Source organism: Mesocricetus auratus, unplaced genomic scaffold (assembly GCF_017639785.1).
Source record: "Mesocricetus auratus isolate SY011 unplaced genomic scaffold, BCM_Maur_2.0 Super-Scaffold_100011, whole genome shotgun sequence".
NCBI classification, from domain to species: domain Eukaryota; kingdom Metazoa; phylum Chordata; class Mammalia; order Rodentia; family Cricetidae; genus Mesocricetus; species Mesocricetus auratus.
In genome coordinates this window covers 34,214,169-34,235,233 of record NW_024429195.1, presented here as the reverse complement: position 1 = coordinate 34,235,233, position 21,065 = coordinate 34,214,169, and the positions used below count along the sequence as shown (strand labels likewise).

The window sequence follows — 21,065 nt, the reverse complement described above, 5'->3', positions numbered from 1 at the left end:
AATAGGGAGAAATGGTAAGACCAATGTCAAATTGCTTTTTCCTCATTTGCATGCTTCGTGCCATGGGCAGTTTAACCCATGCCAAGTAGAGCGGCCATGCTTCTGCAGAACTGCCTCCCTCCGCCTTGCTCTGAAAGCATGTCCATTAAAGGTAGTCAGACGTCCAGCACACTGTCTTGCACTATGCCTGGTAACTAAGTTCTGCCTCATCACATCCATAAGGCTAAAGGTTTCATCACACTCATGGAAAACTGGAAAACTATCTCTTCCTTTGGGTGTTTACACATTCATTTCAGCATTTATTGTCAGGGTTTCTGCCAGGTGACTGGAATTTAAAATTTAAAAATGAAACACCTGTTGTTCTGGAAGAGAGCTGTTTGTTTGTTGTCTGTCTGTCTGTCTGTCTGTCTGTCCTTCCTCTTGATTAGCTTATTCCTGTGGCTCAGAATTTCAGTAGTAGTAGGATTTGGGATGGGCTGTCATTTGATGTGGTACCTTAGTTACTTGGAGAATGACTTCACACCACATGAACCTTGGCAACTGCTCTGCTCTATGAATGATGCTAGATTTTTTTTTTTGGTCCAGGAGCCCTCATAAGAGAAGAAAGGCCATCATCAGGGCTTTGGCCAGGAATTTCACAATACTTGGGGAACAAATTTTAATCCCATTTATTTTCTCATTCAACTCTGAGGATGACCAACCTCACCCTTTCAAAATAGAAAGAAGACACAATGTTTGTATGTATGAGCCTGCACACAGCACAGCATGCACATATATGCACATGCGTAGTCAGTTCCAGTGTAACACACACATATGCACATGCACAGTCAGTCCTGGTCTAGTTATTGGTTTTGAACTAAGTTTGAATTTTATTTCATCTCCTGTCTCTTAGCTTCTCCACACCACAAACATCATTTTCTTAGTTCCATACAGTAACTGTGTTTGTCACAGTTCTCTATAGAGCTTCTTTCTTTCTTTTTTTCTTGTTGCTTAAGCTGGAGCAATGACTGGCTGGGAGATACAGCTTTGGTTGTAACTACATTTCATGTGCTTACAAACTTTTCTTTTGTAGGATCTGACGGCATTAGCCAAAGAATTAAGAGAACTCCGGATTGAAGAAACAAATCGCCCACTGAAGAAAGTAACTGACTACTCCTCCTCCAGCGAGGAATCAGAGAGTAGTGAGGAAGAGGAAGAAGATGGGGAGAGTGAGACACACGATGGGACAGTGGCTGTCAGTGACATCCCCAGACTGATGTAAGGGACTGTTGTTGTATTGAGATAGAGTTTGTAGGTTGTTCCCAAGCTTGCCCTCAATGTCTATGCTTGAGCTATCCTCCTGCCTCAGCCTCAGGAGTAGTTGGGACTACAGATACGTAGCACCATTCCTGGATCTAGACTGTTTCTCAAATGAAGACCAGGAATGGGCTGGGTCTCCAAACCAAAGCATGAGAAATATTAGCTAAATTCAAATCACACATAGGTCACTGACAAAGTGAATTGGCTTTGGGGAATGGAGTTCTTATGAAAACATAGTCCTATAAATCTCTCTGCATAGACTCAGTCACCTAGAGCAAGTAGCATTTCTATGCCTGCATGTGCCCTGCCTGCCTGTTACTATTGGACTTGCTGTCTTTTAGATGACTCTTTCTTTTTTCTTTTCATCTCCAAGACAAACAATATCGACAGCAAGACCACTGGCACATGTCTCTCCACCTTTAAATAAGAGAATAAGATCATGGACAGTGATATTATAAGCAGTAGACATACTCCACCTACCACCATGGCCACCAATAAGCAAAAATGAATGCACATGGCAACAGGTGTTAGCACCCCAATGAAATAAGCAGGAGGCAAATAACCATTCAAGGACATTCTAAGTGTTTCTAGTTTTCATTCCATCCTCTTCAGTGTTTTTTTATTTGATTATTTTTCTTTCTTTTTTTGTATGTGTATGTATTATGTATGTACATATGCATTGATGTTAACATGTGTGCAGTCTGTACGTTATATGTTTGTGCATGTCCATAGGGAGGCAAGAAGTCAACATTAGATGTCATTCTTCAGATGCTATCCACCTTTTTTGAGACAAGTTCCCTCATTGGCCTGGTGCTCACTGGCTCTCCAGTCTCCACCTCCTTAGTGTCAGAATTTCAAGCATGTACCACTCTTCTGGCCTTCATGCTTACATGGCAGGCATTTCACTGACTGAGCCATCTCCCCAGACCTTGATCCCTTTTTTCTATCACCAGCATCTTCACGTACTCTTGTCAAATTCTTCAGAGTCTTATATTTGTATATTGTTTGTCTCTATGTATGTCTTCCTAGATTTCCCCAAATCATACTGGCTTTTACTTTTCTTTCTTCCCTCAGCATGAATAGGGATCTCAATGAGTTTTGTTAATTGTAGTGGATTCTTGGGTTAATTGTTCACATCTCATTCTTTTTTGCTTTTTTAACTCCTCCCAAAATAAGCATGAGGTGTCATTACCTGAGTTAACCAAAACTTTGGTGAAATGTAATGCCAACTTCCCCATCTTCACTCTCATTCCTCTTCATTTCTTTGGGTTATCTATCAATCTTGATCACCAGAACATACTGACTCTACTGAAAGAAGATGTCTTAAGATCATAAATATTATCCTGCTCAATAGACTACAGGAAGACAGGGGTGGCCAGTCTGCAGACTGAGGGGCAAATCCAATAACCATCATTATAAATCCATGCTTTTATTGGCTATTCAACTATTAACAACTATAAATATGCTAAGATGTGGCATTTTGAAGCAAATTATGCTAAATTGTCTTTTAATAGCAAATGAAATTGTTTTAGAGGCAAGACTACCAAGGCAGAACATCTCTACAAAATGTGCTGATTTTTTCCATTTTGTCTTGACTCAGCGTTGTTCAATTCTTCTAACAGATGCTTAAAGTTCTCTATAAATACTGGGCATAGAACTGCTGGGATAATAGCTAACGATGAAATTAAAAGATTCCTATAATTCCCACTACAGTTAAATACTATGCTAAGGGAGTTGAAACATTTGGAGAATATGTACTTATGTTCTACCTTCAAAACTTATACTCTTCTTTAGAGAGATAAATTATACATGGAAGAATGCAAGATAATCTAATCATTTGGGACAACTGAAGGTAATTTGTGGAAAAGTGTAGTATAAAATAACATTCTAAGCCACTACCGTACTTTGTAGCTCTATGCATGATGTCTTCTCTCCACCCTCTAAAGGACAACCTTCTAATGTCCCATAAATAAACCACATTGTGCTTCTCTCTGTATCTGCTCATCTGTCCCTTTGGAAATCACCTATCCTCAGCACAGCCTGCTGTAAAGAGTCACCCATTCCTGTCCCCTCCTCCCCCTTCTCCAATGTCACTATTATTTCCCCTGTAGCCCTGTTTAACTATAATATCTTGAGTCAGGATTGTTGCCATGTTTGTCTCCCTCTTTGAACTGTGGAGGTCCCTGAAGATGGGATAGTGGCTTGTCCATCTCTCTGAAGACTTTGGTGTGTCTAGAATTGAGCAACTTTCCAGTAAATTTCCAAATTAACCATGAAAGTAGCCATGACTTAATCACACTGGATCTAAATGGCAGGACCAGACTGCAAACAGCAAGCAAGACTATGGCCTGATCAAAAAGAAAGACATGCATGACAGTAACATAATAGAAAGACACATAAGAACACAAAATAGGGCCAGGTGTGTGTGTGTGTGTGTGTGTGTGTGTGTGTGTGTGTGTGTGTGTGTGTGTGTGTTTGGTCTGAACTATAGATGTATTTTCATGAGCATTTAAGACAGACACAGTCTGTTCTCCTCCAACACAAGGCTTATATGCCTTAGAAATTTCATACTATTAAAACTCCATTATAAAACAGCTACTTCTGTACAAATTGAATGCTTTGGAGCTACAGTCTCTTAGTGTACATGTTCTTGCCACCTTTATTTTCTTTTGTCAAGATAAACTTTCATGTTTTATGCTATATATTTTTAGAGAAAATAAAAATACATTGTAACACAGTTCACTCCCACGAAGTGCACACAAAGCAGGCTTCTCAGAAATGGAAGTCCAGGCTTTCACACAAGCAGCCCTGGATTCCAGTGTACAAATGAGAGATCATCCTAGTACAGCTTCATACTATTATATACCATGTAATCTGTAACAGTGAACTTTAAGTTTGAGTTCTCCAAGTAACTAAGTGCATTTTGCAACACCTCCTGTGGGGAAGGCCCAAGAGCATAAGCAATTACTGATATAAATTTCTAAGGAACTTTTATTATAGGTATGTATATTATATTATATGTATGTATATCACCAAATATATGATTAGACATGGACTATTCTTATAAGCAAGAAAAGAAAAAGGTTTATGTGATAGGAAGTACAGGGTCAATTTGCATCATGTGGAGCAAGCTGGAGAGGTACCCTTTGTATCAGTGCCCTCCCTGCAGTCCCAATCCAGACTTTAGACAGTAAGGCACAGGCTGTGGGTTGACCAGATGGCTCAGTGATTAAGAAACTTCACTGCTCTTCCAGAGAATATAGGCCTGATGTCTAAATCCAATGACTCACTATAGCCTGTAACACCTGCCCTCTCCTGCCCTCCACAGGCACCCACATACATGTGGCATATACTTACAAATACACATAAATGAAAATAATCTTTAATAAAAAGGTAAAGTCCAGATGTAGTCCTAATACAGTTCATTTTGTCAATGTCACGATGCCATCTAGATGATGAGAGCCACACAGTTTTCTTTTCTTTCCTTCTGTTCACGTATCCACACATTGCTCACCTCCTCAGCTTCCTTTTAAGACCTCTGCCCTCCTGTACCTTTTCATGCTCTGGGGTGACTGTCCATTCTTTATCCCTCAGTTCCTACACACTTTCGCATTCCTGCAACCAATGATTGTCCTAACATGTCCCAGCCAAACTGAAACCTTCAGCGTCCCTTTCCTCGGAGCCATAATAGCCACCTCACCTCTTTCTTCCTGAAGTCCTGTCCTGCCTTGTATGGGAATGGGTCTGTAGCACTCCTATGCTCTTCTGGAGGCGAAGCACTTTAGTTGAGAAGTCACATGACACCCAGTTTTTCTCCCCATTACCCTCTGCCAAACCAAGGACATTTCAGAAAGCAGGTGCCTAAAAAAAGCATGAATTGAATTGAATTAAATCAGTACCTCCAGGAGCACTTTGACAAATCCTATTAGAGGGAGTTATTCTTCCAAACTAGTACTCTAATTACAGGAAATTTCTTGTATTTTTTCATTTGAATCAATGGTGGGTTCTTATTGCTTATTTTGATTTGATTTGTCTTTTATAATCTTCATATGATTTTTGGATAGCTATTTTTCCTACCCAATCTCTATATTAAGAAAAATTACTTCTAGAACAATGGATAGTTAATGGAATAAGAGGTGATGTTTATTGTTTTATCCGTAGTCACTTTTAGTTTGGGTTTTTTCTTCCCATTGTTTTATTGTTAATAAGCATTGCTTTTCTTAGGGTAGTCTCAGTTTTATAGGAAAATGTAGGCGGTAAGGGCATTCACTGCTTTTGCCCCATCACACTCTCCACATCTCCACTGCATGTGTTATGCTAATGAGCGGCACTGACTTGGACTCATCAGGCTGGACAAGCCTGCTTAGCTTAAACCCTAATGGCCTTCTCCTCTACCATGTTGCATGTAGTTGTCACAACTTCGTAGACGCCTCTTGTCTGGGACTGTTTCTCAGACTATGTTTCTGTTTGGAAACAAGTGTTAGAGATTAATGAGACAGACTGTAGACTGCCCCTCTTTGGAATTCTGTGGTTGCTGAGGCAGTGCCTAATTATGATGTGTCTAAAACAGATTCCTGTGTCACCCTTTACATGCTTACTGGAAGTCTTTGACATCCTGTTACATTTTCAAGTTTTTTTAATTTATTTATTTTATTTTACACATATGAATGTTTTGCCTGCATGTGTGATTGTACACTGTATTCATGCCTGGTGGAAATCAGATGAGTGTGTCCCCTAAAACTAGACTTAGGGATCATTGTAAGCTACCATGTGTGTTCTGGAAATTGAACTCCAGTCCTCTGAAAAATTTGCAAGTACTCATAATTGCTTAACCATCTCTCCAGCACCAACCAATCCTATTTTCTAAGTGTCTATACCTCAGATTTTATTCTTTGTACTGTAAGGTCCTATGACTACCTGAACAGAATTATTTTACTTTCCCATACTAACCACTGGATTTTCTAATATTATGTTGGCCCATCCTAGTTGGCACATTCTAGATATACAATGGCAGAAGCCGGCATTGGTTATCTAATACATTTAAGCATGCTATTGATTACCTTATAGCTAGTCACTCATCAATTTACAAAAGACCTATGCTTTGAGAGTCATCATAACCCTAAATAAAATCCATACTAGGGACACTAAGAAAAGCCTTCAAGGCGTGTACTGAATACTCATTAGGTGCCTCTGGGATGTGACACTCATCACACAACACCAAGGACACACACAGATGAGATCTGACCACTGAAGGACCAGGTGTTGATACCATGGGGAAGCAGAGAGGGGAGCCATCCCTGTGTTTAGAAACTGTATTATCTATGGGAAGCAGAAAATAAGAAGGAGGTGGACAGGGAAATAGGTCAGACTTAAATCACCGAGGGTTTTATAATGTAATATACACAGAAAACAATTGTAAGTTAAATGCTGCCAGAGTTAGAATAAGGTAGGATTTGCTTTTAAAATTCCATTAGACACAGGACCCAATAATACCTTAAAACCATCATAAAGACCTTTTAACTTTTAGCCACAGTTGACAGCGAGCTACTGAATGTTGGAAGGGAAAAAAAAAACAGGGTCAGTTGTGCAGTGAATTTGAAGAAGACTGCCATTAGTGAAAAAGGATGCCAGCCTCATTGAGTCACTTCAAAAAAAAAGAACAGAAAATATTTGAGATGTGTGAGATGTATTTAAGAAGGGCCTAGGTGAACATTGGAGAAAATGAGAGAAAGGAGTCTAGAATGTTGAACACAATAAACTAATGGTTTTAAAGTTACTCATCCAAATAAATACTACACAAGGAAGGTCATGACCTCAACTGCCACCCAGTACATAAATATTCAACTGGAAGCAGAAAAGTGAGTGACTGAATAAAGAGCTTAGATATATTTATTTATTATTACAGGATAAATAGTGTTCATAATCAAGACCCTAGATTGGAGCCTGATAAAAGATTATATGAAATGAGGCAGCGTCTCAGACACCTCTTACAGTTAAGAAGAAATGGGCACAAAGGAGTGGGCACAGAATAGCAAAGGGAAAGGAAGACCAGAGAAGAGTCAGGGAACAAGAAAAATAAGCGGCATGGCCTCTGGCCTGCTGTGTTGAAACAGGGTCCTCAACCCTGACTGGGAACCGTGGGGTGAGCTTTGCCCTTTGAAAAGGAGTGTGTAGGGAGGTGATCTGAATAGGTAGAGAGTCTTGGATATTTTCTGCAATCAAATGCAATTGCATTATGTTGAACACATGGTGGTGGCATAGCTCATGTAGAGACAGTTAATATAAGAAGCAAGAACTTAAAATATATATGTGCAAAGCGTTCATAATCAAATGATCCTATGTAACAGGGCTGTCTTGTGCTAGCTAAGAGGAGTTTCTTACTATATTAGAAGCAAATTAACTAAAAAATGAATACATACTGCCTTTTATTCCATCTATAGGGAATATTGCTATTTAAAATAATGTAAAATATAACTTGAAATAGTCTAAAACTCTTAACAGATGAGGCAGTGCTGTTCTATAACAGTCAAAATATAAAAATTGACTCAAGCAAAACAAAATGTAGTCTTAGCTGAAAATGTTTAGCAAATATTAAACAGTGGGGGATGGTATGCATAGTAGTATCTGCTATTGACACATAAGCCTTTCAGTAAAATTTAAACCTTTAAAATAGACCCAGACTTGATAGAGGTGACCACAAACGTATTTGGAGGAGAATACTGACAAAAACATTATTGCACTAAGTCTTTGCTATGAAATTTACATGGAAAAGAAATGGACCATTGATAGTTATTTTACTAAAGTAATGATAAAATGAAGAATGGGAAAGGATTAACTAAATGTATAGGGAGTTTACTGAGAATTTTTCTTGCTGGAAGTAGGCTTTTAAAACTCTTTTTAACGAAGATGTATTCATATCCATCCTTTCTCTGATTAAAATGTTTGAGTAGAGTCAGAACTTTATCAAAGAATTTAAAAAGAAATGAGACTGTGATAATGGAGACCATGACCTGACAGTGTCAACCTGGTAGGGATCCCTAATCTCAGCCTAAGCCTGTGGCAGTAGCAGAGAATGCCTGATGGACACTTGGTAGATTGGTCTATTGGGTTCGTGCCATCTTCTCTGAAACAAGAACTTAAGTCCCATTAGAAAAGGAACAACACAGATAAGATTAAATTCCCAAGAATAAGAGAAGAAGCATTTGTTTTGAGATCTATTTGACTTACCAATCTAGTAATACACCAAAATGACCACAACAGTGGCTTTCCTATGTTTGAGAACACTGTCAATACTAATAGCTCCTTTCTGGGACAGAAACGGTGACATTGAAAGTAGGCTTTTGAATTTTTTATCCCAAACATATCAATTCTTATCCATATTTTAGTTCATTCAGTCCTTTGCTCCAAGTGAGGAACTTTGAAATTAGGCCTCACTAGACATTTTCATATCTGATTTTATTTTCACTCTACATTTTCATATCCTATTTTACTCTCACTGTACATTTTTATAACCAAATTTACTCTCATCATTTTGCTTCTCCATTTTGGATGAGAATCCTTTTTCCACTGCTGGGGTTTGAACTTGGGGCTTCAAGCCCTCTGTCACTCAGCTACTTCCCTCATCCTTAGCAAGTTTCTGACAGTGTGCCTGCTAGCATACACCTGGTGTATTTCTTGGTTCTTGGAAATGAATATTTTATTATATCTTCAGACTGTCATCATATTTAAGAAACTGCAGACAGGTCTTGGTGATGTTGGTGGTTGGGTTTTGTGTTATAGTTTATTTTATTTTTAATTAGAATTTAATTATATTATTTACCCCCCTCTTACCCCTTCCATACCCTCTCCTCATTCCCTCTTAAATCCATAGCTTCTTTTCCTTGTTAAATACATGTGTGAATTAATATATGAATCCAGCCTGCTGAGTGTGTCTAGTGTTGCATGTATGTTTTTAAGGCTGACCACTTGGTATTAGAAACCAAGTAGGTGATTAATCCCTAGGGAAGACTAATCTTCCCTTTTAGCAGCCATTAATTGCCTGTATTCTTCATCTAGTAGTGATGCCCTGTGTCGGTTTTCCCTGTTGACACTGGCATGTCAGCTGGCAGTGTCTTTTTTAGTTTTTTTTTTTTTGAGACAGGATCTCTTAAGTAGATCAGGCTGGGTCTTCAACTCACAGACATCATCAGTCTCTTCCTCTTGAAACCTGAGATTAAAGACATGTGCCATCACACCCAGAAATCATTGATGGCTTTTAAACACATAAAAAGAATTAAGAGACTAAAGCGACAAATGTTCATGAGTTTTAAATACATAAAAAGATTAAGAGACTTTTTAAATATGTGCTCTGTCGCCTTACCCTTGAAAGTTCTTCCATGTGTCTGCTAGATAGATCTGGTGGTTCCTGGGTGAATATGTCATCCTCAGATTATCGTTGATCTCTAGGAAATACATAACACAATAGCGAGAGAAACCTGGGAATTATGTGCATCAGTACAGTCTGCATATAGAGATTGTAGGAAAGTGCTGAATACTGCTTGAATCTGACAGTTAGCTGTCACTATAAATAGCACAAACCCCCATTTATCGGATGATCAGTTTTTATGCTCTATGCTACAAACTAGGTGTATACTGCCTAGATTGAAAACAAATGTAGACACCTACTATGTCATAAACTTCATATGTATAGGATATCAATTTATACATACCATATGAATGTATATGTATATAGCTTACTAATTTTAATGCACTTCCCAGAAGCCACAGGTTATCAAATAAGAAGCTCAGGTGTGGGCTACCTCCCTTCAAGTTGTTGATCAGAGGCCCCGCCCAAACGTTGCCATTGCCACTAGAACTTGATGGCAAGACTTTTTGCTAAAGATACCATACCACACACTTTTGGTCACAGAACATGAATAAATCAGGTTGGTATTGACCTGGATGTGTACTGATAAGCAAAAATACAAGCATGTGTTCAAATGAAGAGGGAGGAAATGAAGAGATTACAGGCTAAAGAATTGAAACTCCCAGGGACCAAAAATATGATTCAGTCAATAAAGTGCTTGCTTGCAAACATGAGGACCTGAGTTCAATTCGCAGAACCCATGTAAAAATGCCAGGCATAGTTGCATTGCTTTTAATCCTTCTTGAATGACAAGAGACAGGAGGATCCTTCAGGCTCACTGACCAACCAGCCCAGCCTAATTGGTGAGTTCCAGGTCAAAAGAGACTGTGTCTCAAAGGAAGTAGATGACTTTCTTTAGGATGAAACCCAACTCCAGTCCCTCTCACATGATATGCTCCCCACTTACACCCCACATATGCACACACAGGAATCTTAAACAAAGGAATCACAAATGACAATAAGAATAGTGAAGGCTAGTGAGATTGGACAAGGATCTTGAGATTGTGTTCTAGATCAGTCCCTTGGGATAAAAACAAAGGAATGAGAAGGAGCCAGCCAAGAGCCAAGCAGAGGAAATAGCAAGTGCAAAGTCAGATCAGGGTGGCCATTTGTCACAGAAGGTCAAGGGACTGGGGGACTCAGTAGTGCCTCATAAGCCTGGATGCTGACTGCATCAATTTTTTCCTTGGAGAGCAGAAATCACTCACAGTCTGAGTTAAGAATAGGGTGCAATGTAGGTCACGATCCTGCAGAAATGGAAACCCCAATCTAAAGTCACTGCAACAATCACACAAGTTATGTCATATGCATTTGCCACTCTAAGAAGTGGATATGGGCAGTAAATGGTATTTACATTTTGTGGCATTTCATTTAAGATGAGTTTATACCTTGCTGTGTGCCTGTTGTTCCTTCTCTTCTCAGACCAACAGGAGCTCCAGGGAGTAACGAGCAGTACAATGTGGGAATGGTCGGGACACATGGGCTGGAGTCTTCGCATGCTGACACCTTTGGCAGCAGCATTTCCAGAGAAGGAACCCTGATGATCAGAGAGGTGAGCTGGAGTAACAGTCATTAAAGGGAAGCACAGTCCTTATATGGTTTTTCTATTCATGCTTTTACATGGAATTCCTACAGCATACATCATAAGTGTGCTGGCTAGGGGAGCCCAAGAGCCTGTTGTTCTAAGTGGTTGAGTGATTTTAATTGTCTGCTATCTTCTTCTCTATGTCCTCCCAAGTTTCTGCAGAGTGACTTAATTACATCAGGCCCAATTCTTCAACAGGAGCTATGCAAATCAGAGTATAAAATCTGAGCCTGAGGACATAAAACTGGAAAACACAGATGTTCCCAACACTAGGAAAACAGAAATGAAATCCTTCTCTTGATAGAAATGGTAGTTTTGTAAACCTCACCTTATTCATTTCATATAAAATGCTCAGTAGTTCCAAGAAACTATGCTGTCTTTGCATCTCATTAAATTAACATTTGGAAAAACAATAAGGAAGTAGGCTAGAGAACACAAAAATCAACTAAGAAGCATACCTTTGCCATCTATTTTCATCTTTTAATTTTGAGGGATTTTGAATTTTTATTTAGTTATTTTTTTATATATGTCTGTTGTGCCTGTATGTATGTCTGTGTGCTTGGTGCATGTCTAATGTCTACCGAGGCCAGAGAGGGGCGTTGGATCCCCTGGCCCGAGGGTTGCAGGCATTTGTGAGCTGCCTTGTGGCTGCTGGCAATGGAATCCAGGTCCTCTGGAAGAGCAGCCAGTGCTCTTAATACTGATTCATCTCTTCAACCCTTAAAAAGGTTTTTTTTGTTTGTTTATTAAGTCTGGGAACTTGATTTCATTTGGTAGGAAGCACACGTTCCCTTCCACCTGACCTTCCACTGTGTTCCCTGTGGTAGCTTTGTCACCCTGAAGTGCCCCAGGAAATTAGAACCCATCTTCTCTTTCCATTGCATGCAAGTTTCAGAAGAAAATGATGTCAAGTAACATTGGGAAATGTTACCACATCTTTCCCTACATCTGTTTTGTTCTCTGTAAAACTTCACAAATGGGTTACAGAGATAGCTCAGTGCATAAAGTGCTTGCCACACAAGTATGAAGGCAAGACTTTTATATCCCCCGAATACACACACACACACACACACACACACACGCATTTCATAAATAATACCATATGTTTCATAGCATGATTGACAGCATGAAATGGGCTACTTAGTAAATTTGATAAAGGATAACTATTATATTTCATTATCACCAAAACCTCCAGTCTCCTCTTACTTCTTATCCCAAGTCACTGTTTCCTCTAAAACATAAATAGACAGCATGGTCATTCTCTCTCTTCAAATAGGATAGGATAGGGCTAGGAAACTCCATTCACAGGCTTTGCTCTCCAGAAAGTCAGAAGGCCTCTTACTTTAGTAAGGAAGAAAGAAAGTGTAGTTTGGAGATGAATAAGGCCTTTGAAGTAAAATTGGCAGTGTGACTATAACTAGATGACTAGCTCGCACAGCAGCTTGCTAGGATTTTAGCTTATGCCCGTGTCGAATCTTTCAAGTAGACTTTAAAGAATGTTTTCACGAATGACTGATGAAGAATGGACTTGGCTGGCAGTGTTAGCATGGTGTGCTTCTGGTGTAGAAAGCTCCCAGAACCATGCGGGGTTATTTTAATACAGATAGAGGGTTCTACCAGAGCTTTACACAAGAGCGTTCTAGAGTGAGTAACTCTAAGTCCAAATGGAGACAGTTCAGTTCCTTCATGGCTGGGTCTTTACAACAGTCAGTATCTCCAGGGAGACATTTAGAGCCACACATTGGTTGTTTCCAACCATACCCAATGATTCCACATTGTTCAAAGCTCCCAGAATTAGATGACCAAAACACCAACATTTTCAAAATCATATGTGCCAGTGTCTTGCCTGAAGTTGATCTGCTGAGTGGCCCTCCGACCATTTGTTCTCTCAGTTTCCAAATTCCACTTTTACCAAATATAGGTTTTTAATTTTATTTTTATTGTATATATGTAGACATACATGTTGAGTCCAGGGAACTCCCTTGCGTGTCTTTCCCCAAGTGCCATCCACATCTTTCTTTATTGAGACAAGGTCTCTTACTGGCCTGGGACTCACCAAATAAGCTACGCTGTCAGAACAGCAAGCCCAGAGGTCACCTATCTCTGCCTTACGAACTCTGGAATCCCATCAGTCTTGGGGATTTAAGGGTATTCAGGGTTGCAAGGCTAGCACTTTACCACCTAAGCCATCTCCTCAGCCACAAAGCATGGGGACTTAATCACACAAGCCATTTGAACAAAGATACTACAGAGAGAGAGAGAGGGGTTATGGGAAGGTGGTGTGTGTTATTATGAAGGACAAGAAATCTAATGAGCCCTGCACCTGTGATAGTAGGCTTCCCAGTGCAGACGTGGGTAAAGATGAGATAAGATGTCCCAACTCAAACAAGCTGCAGGGATGGCTCAGTGGGTCAAGAACATTTGCCACACAAGCATGAGGACCTGGGTCTGAAACACCAGAAGTCATGTAAAGCCAGAACTGATAGTATGTGTATCTAATCCCAGTGTTTCTATGGCAAAATGAGAGGCAAGGCTGGGAGAACTCCAGAGGCTTATGGTTCAGCCAGCCTGGACTACACAGTACTGACCAGCAAGAGAGTGTCTAATCTGGAAGGAGAGGATCAATACCCACGGTTGTCTTTTGACCCGTGCAGGCATGCAGTGGCATGTGGGCCCACATTCACAAATACACACACAAATTTTATTTTAAACAGTTTTCCTCTTCTTCTGCCTTTAGTTCTATTATGGTTCCTCAAGGTTCTTATTAACATAATTTGGGAATGATAATCTACCTACCACTTGACCATTTCAAAAGTTCATCTCCTTGATGCTCAGAAACAAAGTGACAGACATACTCAGAAATAATGTGTAATCGGTGCAACTCATGGCTCAATTAAGTTGGCATATACAATTAACCATCAAACAGGACTTAATGTTTAAAAAAAAGAATAAAACACCTATATTTGAAAATGAATTCAGGCTACAGTAAAAAAAATAAAATTTAAAAACTTAAATTCTACATTATTATGACAACCTGTAGGATACTGTGAGTTCACTTCCATGGGATGGCCATCAGGAACTCACCCAATTCATTCTTGTGTGAGTAGAAGATGACTATATTGGCCATACTACCTTGATTATGCCACATACAAAGTGCCCCTGTGGAGCACACCCTAGCTGCTATATCTTTCCCCTATCTCATCTTACACTTCACAGGACCGTTTTCTACTCTGCTAGAGTGAGCCACATCAGCTCTTACTGGCCATCTTGTCTACCGTGGCCTATCTCCTGAAAACGACACCCTGCTTTTCTCCTTCCCACTCTTTTCTGACTCAGCTTTCCCTTCTGGAAGCCTTTCCTGAAGCTATTCGTGTTCTTTCCCGTATATCTATCCACCTGTCCAAATGAATGAGAACACTACTTTGTGCCATCAAGATTCTTTTTATTATAAATAAAAAGGAAAAACGCATTTTACAGAGTTTAAGGAGAAAGTGAGGGAGTTGTAGATAACACTCAAAGAAGAGTTAAAAGTTCACAAACTATTTATATGCATATTCCATAGAAAGAACTCAAGACAAAATTGGTGGTGTACTTGTGTAGGGGTGGAGCCTGAAGCTAAAAAGAAGTAGGGCTCAGGTGGCTACCATGTGAACTTGGCTGTCTACATCTCCTTGCCCTCACCTTTCCTCGCCTCCTCCCTTCTCTGCTGTCTCTCCACAGAACTGCTTTCTCCCCCGCCACACATTTGAGTTCTCATCTCTTCTTCCTCCGAGATCTTCAACATAGCCCAGTTTGGCTGCTGGCAAAAATTGGTCTTTGTGGTCAATGGTATTGAGAATTTGGTCCTACTTGTCATAGATTTCCATTCCTGGTTCAGTAAGTTATCACAGTAAGAACTCTCATAATGTAATAGTACATTCCAGAGCTGCTGGACTCCACCACCACCACACAGCGCGGGCTTAAAGTCTCGAGAAATGTTAATTGGCTATCTCACACTGTACTTTTTCCGTCTGTAAGGTGGAGCTACTGAAAGCTAGCCCAAGGTGCTCCAACGAGGACTCAGTGGCACCTGGTGCAGAGTGTTTGGCACACTACTGGCTTATGTTGGAATACAGAACTTGTTTGTGCTCATCCTCGTGGGGATGGTGAAGCTTTCAAAACCAGAGAGGTTGAGATTCTCTTAACAAGGTTCAGTTACTTTGTGTTCCCAGGAGGGCCCGGCACACAGAAGGCATTTCATGAGAGTATGCCAGTCGGTTGCACTGAGATGATGACTCAGAAGTGGGTAGATTAAGGGTCATTGCTCCTGGCCTTTCAATCTGAGATGCATCGCTAGCTAGTCGTTCAAGTCTTTCCTTAATAACCAGCATACCTTCATCAATTTCAAGACCTGGGAGAAAATGCCACTGGTAGAAGAGAAACTGAAAAATTTGAAAGTGACAAGGTGTGATTTATGCTTTGGGGAAATTGGGGGAAAATGTCAAAAGGCTTTTCAGTACTAAATGGAAGTTGGAAGGAGGGAAAAGCTGTTTAGCAAACATAAAAAGCAAGGACATTAAGATGGATGAGAGCTGAGCTGCAGAAATGTCACTTAGAAGATGAAATGTTCATCACCGGGAATATGCACCCTTGAGGCTCCCAATGAACACTGTGACAAAATGAATTGAGAATACGACCCTCACTGGGCAGCTTGTAGTCCAAGAAACAGATGACACCAAGCTTTCTGGTCATTTCTCAAGTTTCCTTATAGATGAATCACACCCCTTTGGGATCTCAGGAGTCTGTTTTGTCTCATACACACCGAAGAAGTAGCTATGTGTGTTTCCTGACAGAGGCAAGTACAGCCCAGAGACCATACACTGTACACTGTGCAGAATCTGCGGGAAGCCAGATGACACTGTACACTGTACACTGTGCGGAGTCTGGTGGAAGCCATACACTGTACAGTGTATACACTGTGATGAGTCTGAGGGAAGCCATATACTGCATACTGTACACTGTGTGGAGTCTGGGGAAGCCAAATGCTGTACACTGTATACACTGTACAGAGTCTGGGGGAAGCCAAGTGTGGTCGCTTTCTCTTCACTCTGACCAAGTGTCTGTGCAAGGTTACTTAAGGAGGGAAGGCTTGTTTGGCTCAGAGTATGAAGGAATACAGTGTATCATGGTGGGGAAGGCATGGTGGCAGGCTGGTGAGGTGGCTGGTTACATGGTGTCCACAGTCAGGAAACAGAGGGGTGGTGCTCATCAGGCTTCCCTATTCCTTTTCCTGTTGTCTCAGACTGGTCCCACAGGATACATTTAGAGTGGACTTTCCCCCTCAGTCAAAACTCCCTGGAAACGCCCTCCCAGAGCCACCCAGAGATGAGTCTCCTGGCTGATCCTAAATCTGGTTGGGTTGATGATGATCCTAAATATCACATTGGGCCAGTGAAGTGGCTGAAGAAATAGCTTGTATTCTTCCCTGTACCAACCCCAGAGAGTAGGGAACATACTTGCCATGCTCCCAGCTATTCCAAGTTAAGCAAACCATTTCATGTTTAGTGGGCATTTGGAAATGCTGAGCTAAGAGATGCGGAAGGAAAGGAGACAGGAGTGTGAAAAGGAGGGAAATCGCTGCTTGGGTCTGCCCTAAGAATTCTTAGTGAACTAGTTACGTACTAAACCTGAAGTGTAGAACTATGCACAACAAACGGCATAGTTAGTAACAGGGGCAACCTACAGAACCGGGGAAAATACTCACTAGTGTATTTACATCTGCAACATATTAGGAACTCAAAAACCTCAATAGAAAAGTAGTTATTTTTAAATGGGCAACAGGGATTCCTTGAAAGAACATGTGTAAATGGCTACTGGGCACACGGAAAAATGATCCAAATTATTAGTTGTCATGGAGATCAAATCAAAACCAAAATTAAAATAAAATAAATTATAATGCATATTATTCAAAAGACTGAAAGTAGCATGTTCCAGCAAAGATGTGGAAAAAGGAAATATGCATATTCTTGATATGATATCATTTAATAATTAAAAATAGAACTACCATGTGATCCAACAGTCCCACTTCTGGGGACCTTCCAGAGCAAATGAAATCAATATGTCAAAAAAACATCTGCATCCCTATGTCAGCACAACTCACAGCTGCCTGAATATGGAAACCACCTAAGCATCCATCACCTTGAAATGGTAAAGGAGCTGTGGTCCACACCTAAGGGCCCATCCCCTTTGAAATGATAAAAAAAGCTGTGGTACCCACATAAGCATCCCTTAGAAATGATAAAGAAGCTGTGGTCTGCACACAAAATGAAAGTTGGCTAGTGATAAAGAACAGTGAAATCCTGTCATTTATGACATGATAGACGATGGTATTGGATATCATTATATCTAGTGAAATAGTATCACATGATCTCTCATTTCTGGAAACAAAGCAGTGATCTCATACAAGCTGGGAGTAGAAAGGTCCACCAGAGACTAGGTGGGGCAAAGAATTGGAGACATAGAGAATGGTGAATCTGTGAGTGCTAAATTACACTTACATAGAAGCAAGGGGGATTACAAAACTATCTAATCCTTTTGTGTCCTGTATTTAGGGAGGAGGCTGATCTCTGGAGGAGTGAAAACATTTAACCCATGCACTCCTATCAATAACAATTTTAGAGCACATTCATAGATCCTAATTCTGTCCCACGGCATCAATGTTTTCAGTATAAAGTACCTTCTTAAAGATTCATTTTGTGGGCATGTGCACATGAGTGCAGGTGTCTAGAGTCCAGATGACATCGGATCCCCTGGAGTTGTCTTACAGACAATTGTGAGCCACCCAGTGTGGGTGCTGGGACCTGAACATGGTTCATTTGCAAGAGCAGCTTGCAGTCTTAATCCCTGGGACGTCTTTGCAGCCCCCAACTTGAAAGGATGCTTGAAAGGATTGCCATAAACAGTACTTCAAGTCCCTTTCCGGCCGTGATGACTATCTCTTCCTTGCCTACCTCACAAGGTGCAGTGGTCGTTTGCTGGAAGGGTGGACACTAGCACAGAGGAGGATGGAAGTTCCTATTTTCAAATGATTCACTAGGTCATTTCGGTGATTTGGGGCTCCTTTCAGATCTGATTAATAATTGTTTTGACTTTTTGAATGGTAAAGAAACCTGTGAGTTGGGTAAATAAGATTTCTGCATTTTCTTGAAAGACAGGCTTTTCGGGGAAGGAGGTCAGTATTGGTATCATTTCTCTTCAGTCTCTTTTCAGCTGGATTTGAGCAACTGTTTCTATATAAGCTGACAATATTGTCTGTAAATCCAATTACCCGGTGATACTCACACATATGCACACTCGCCACAGAAGAGAAATTTGGAAAATCTGGTTCCTGACTCTGCCCTCCCTCATGTGGCATCCCTCATACAGTAGCATAAGTCCTGAATATTACTAAATATTAACGGTTCTTAGTGTCTTTATTTTCTTAGACAAAGTAGAAATTTCAGTGCTACCATCCTATACTCCCCAGTAGATCAGTTTGAGTCCATTGCATCTATGGAGAGGTATTGATCTGTGTACCATCCTATATTCCCCAGTAGATCAGTTTGGAGCCTGTTACACCTAGAATTGTGAAGTGACATCATTCTTCCATTTGTTCCCTCTCTCTAATGGGCTCTGTGTGCTATACCCCTCAGACGACTGAAGAAAAGAAGCGATCTGGCCACAGTGACAGTAATGGCTTTGCAGGTCACATCAACCTCCCAGACCTTGTGCAGCAGAGTCATTCCCCAGCTGGAACTCCCACCGAGGGACTGGGTCGTGTCTCTACCCATTCCCAGGAGATGGATTCTGGGACTGAAGTAGGTGCCAGGCATAGCCATGAAAGTTCTGTTCTTCTCCATGGAGTTGTATACCTTGATGTAGTCAAGAACCAAGCTTGTGTCTGATTGGTTTCTGCTGTATAACTACTTATGCTAATACTTGGAGAAGCCACACAGATACAAGAACAAAAAGTTCTCACTTATCATCTAGCCTGATTCCTGCGTTATGGAGGGACTTGAGAGAGTTGAAACATAGAGTGATTCAATGACTTGTCCAGGACACACAGCTAGCTCTACCAGTGCTTCAACCAGAACTTGAATCTCCTGTGTCACAAGCCAGCAGGAGAAACTGTAGACGAGTAGAGATTTCAAAGCCAACAGTTGTGACTCATGTTTCCATTGACTTAGTCAACCTAAGCTTGACTTGAATAGTGAGGTTGAAATGGTTTGTTTAGGAGAGATAAGGCCCTACTGTTTAATAAATGTACAAGAGATTGGTTCTTTCCCCAAGTTGCAGCAGGAAGGTGAAATAAAAGGTCTTCCCTATGTGGAAGCAGTCCTAGGAGAGCCTAAGTGAGCACAGGCAGTTCTTAGACATCATGGGATGAATTCATGGCTATGGCATGTTTCATGGTAGTCCTGTGACTCACACATAAGGCCCTCAGTGTTTTTACATACCATGTGCACTATTGGTTTTGGCATTACCCACACACCACATTTCTATGTTGTGAGTGCTCTTAACATGCCCCAAGGGCAAGGACTCGTGAGCATCTTGAAAAGCACAGCATCCCGTTGCAGTTTTGTGCAATGTGGGGCAGCCATTTTCACCTAAAGTCCTCCATCAGTACCAAGGAGGGTCCCACAGAACAGGCCCCTCCAGAACAAGGCCTTAGTTCAAATGCTGCTGCTATCCCAGCTCTGAGAGGAAATGGTTTACCTGTTTTACCATCTCCTTCCTGGACTCCTAAAGCTGAAACAGAAAACACATGAAAAGGTACTGCTGGTGGGGGTGGGGGCTACTATGTGAAGAGAATGAAAGGAATTTGATTCCAAAGGGTAGAGAGAAAATCTTGAAGGGAATTAAATTGGATCTTTGTGAGTTAGGAAATCAAATTGGATATTTGCAAGTTTGTCCTTATGCGATTAGGGCTTAGGAATGTTGGTTTATTTTTAAATAAAAATCTAATAACAAAACTAACAACTTATGCCTAAAATGGGAATACCCACAAAGGGTTTGTAGGATGTTGAATACTGGTGTGTTTGTAATACTAAAAGGGTGAGTAGGGAACTTGAGAGATGGGCTCTGTTGGTAAAGTGCCTGCCTCACAAGGAGAAAGATTGAGTTCTGATCCCCAGAATGCATGTAAATGTGGCAGGGTATGGCTGTACCCCAGTGCCAGAGATGGAGGGAGGCAGAAATACTCTCAATTGGCCAGCTAACCAAGCCAAGTAGAGTTCTGAGCTCAGTCAAAGACTGTCTCAAAAAAAATGAGTAGATCAGTGATCAAGGAAGATACCTGATAGGGGTATCTGACCCCCAGGTGCACACATGTGAACATCTCTCTCTCTCCTCACACCCTCTCCTCCCTACCTGCCTCACACACACACACAATAGGTACTGTAGATGGAAAGATGAGAACAGACAAAAATGGGCAAATAGTTACAACACCTCTTTTGATAAATTCAACTACATTATGACAGCAAATGGTAATTTTGAATATATTATTCCCAATCTAGTTCTGATTTCATGCCTTTATAGTACAGTCTATGCCCTTAAGACTTATATAGAGTAAGCCCTCAAGGAATATTGCTTACAAACCCAGTGGCTACATGAAGTTCCCATATAAAGCAGGTAGCCTAAGCATCCTCTTAAGCTACCAAGAGAAGGAAACACTAATCCCTAAATAAATTATCTGTGATTAAAGAATTTTAAGCTGTTAGAACTGATTCAAATTCACATGCATCATCAGGTTGCCTTCCA

The 21,065-nt window shown here is 40.7% G+C and overlaps 1 protein-coding gene across 6 annotated transcripts in view; it reads left to right on the top strand.

Moving 5' to 3' along the window:
* Tnik (TRAF2 and NCK interacting kinase) overlaps nucleotides 1–21,065 on the top strand; it is a 386,642-nt gene that overhangs the window by 342,868 nt on the left and 22,709 nt on the right. For 4 of the 6 annotated variants that reach the window (XM_040754595.1, XM_040754594.1, XM_040754592.1 and 1 more), the window contains 3 exons: nucleotides 1,073–1,257; nucleotides 11,126–11,255; nucleotides 18,959–19,123. In XM_040754595.1, the coding sequence (XP_040610529.1) occupies nucleotides 1,073–1,257; nucleotides 11,126–11,255; nucleotides 18,959–19,123 (480 nt within the window). Of the gene's footprint in view, nucleotides 1–5; nucleotides 15–1,072; nucleotides 1,258–11,125; nucleotides 11,256–18,958; nucleotides 19,124–21,065 lie in introns of all 6 variants that reach the window. The other 2 variants (XM_040754593.1, XM_040754589.1) reach the window with 1 other exon arrangement.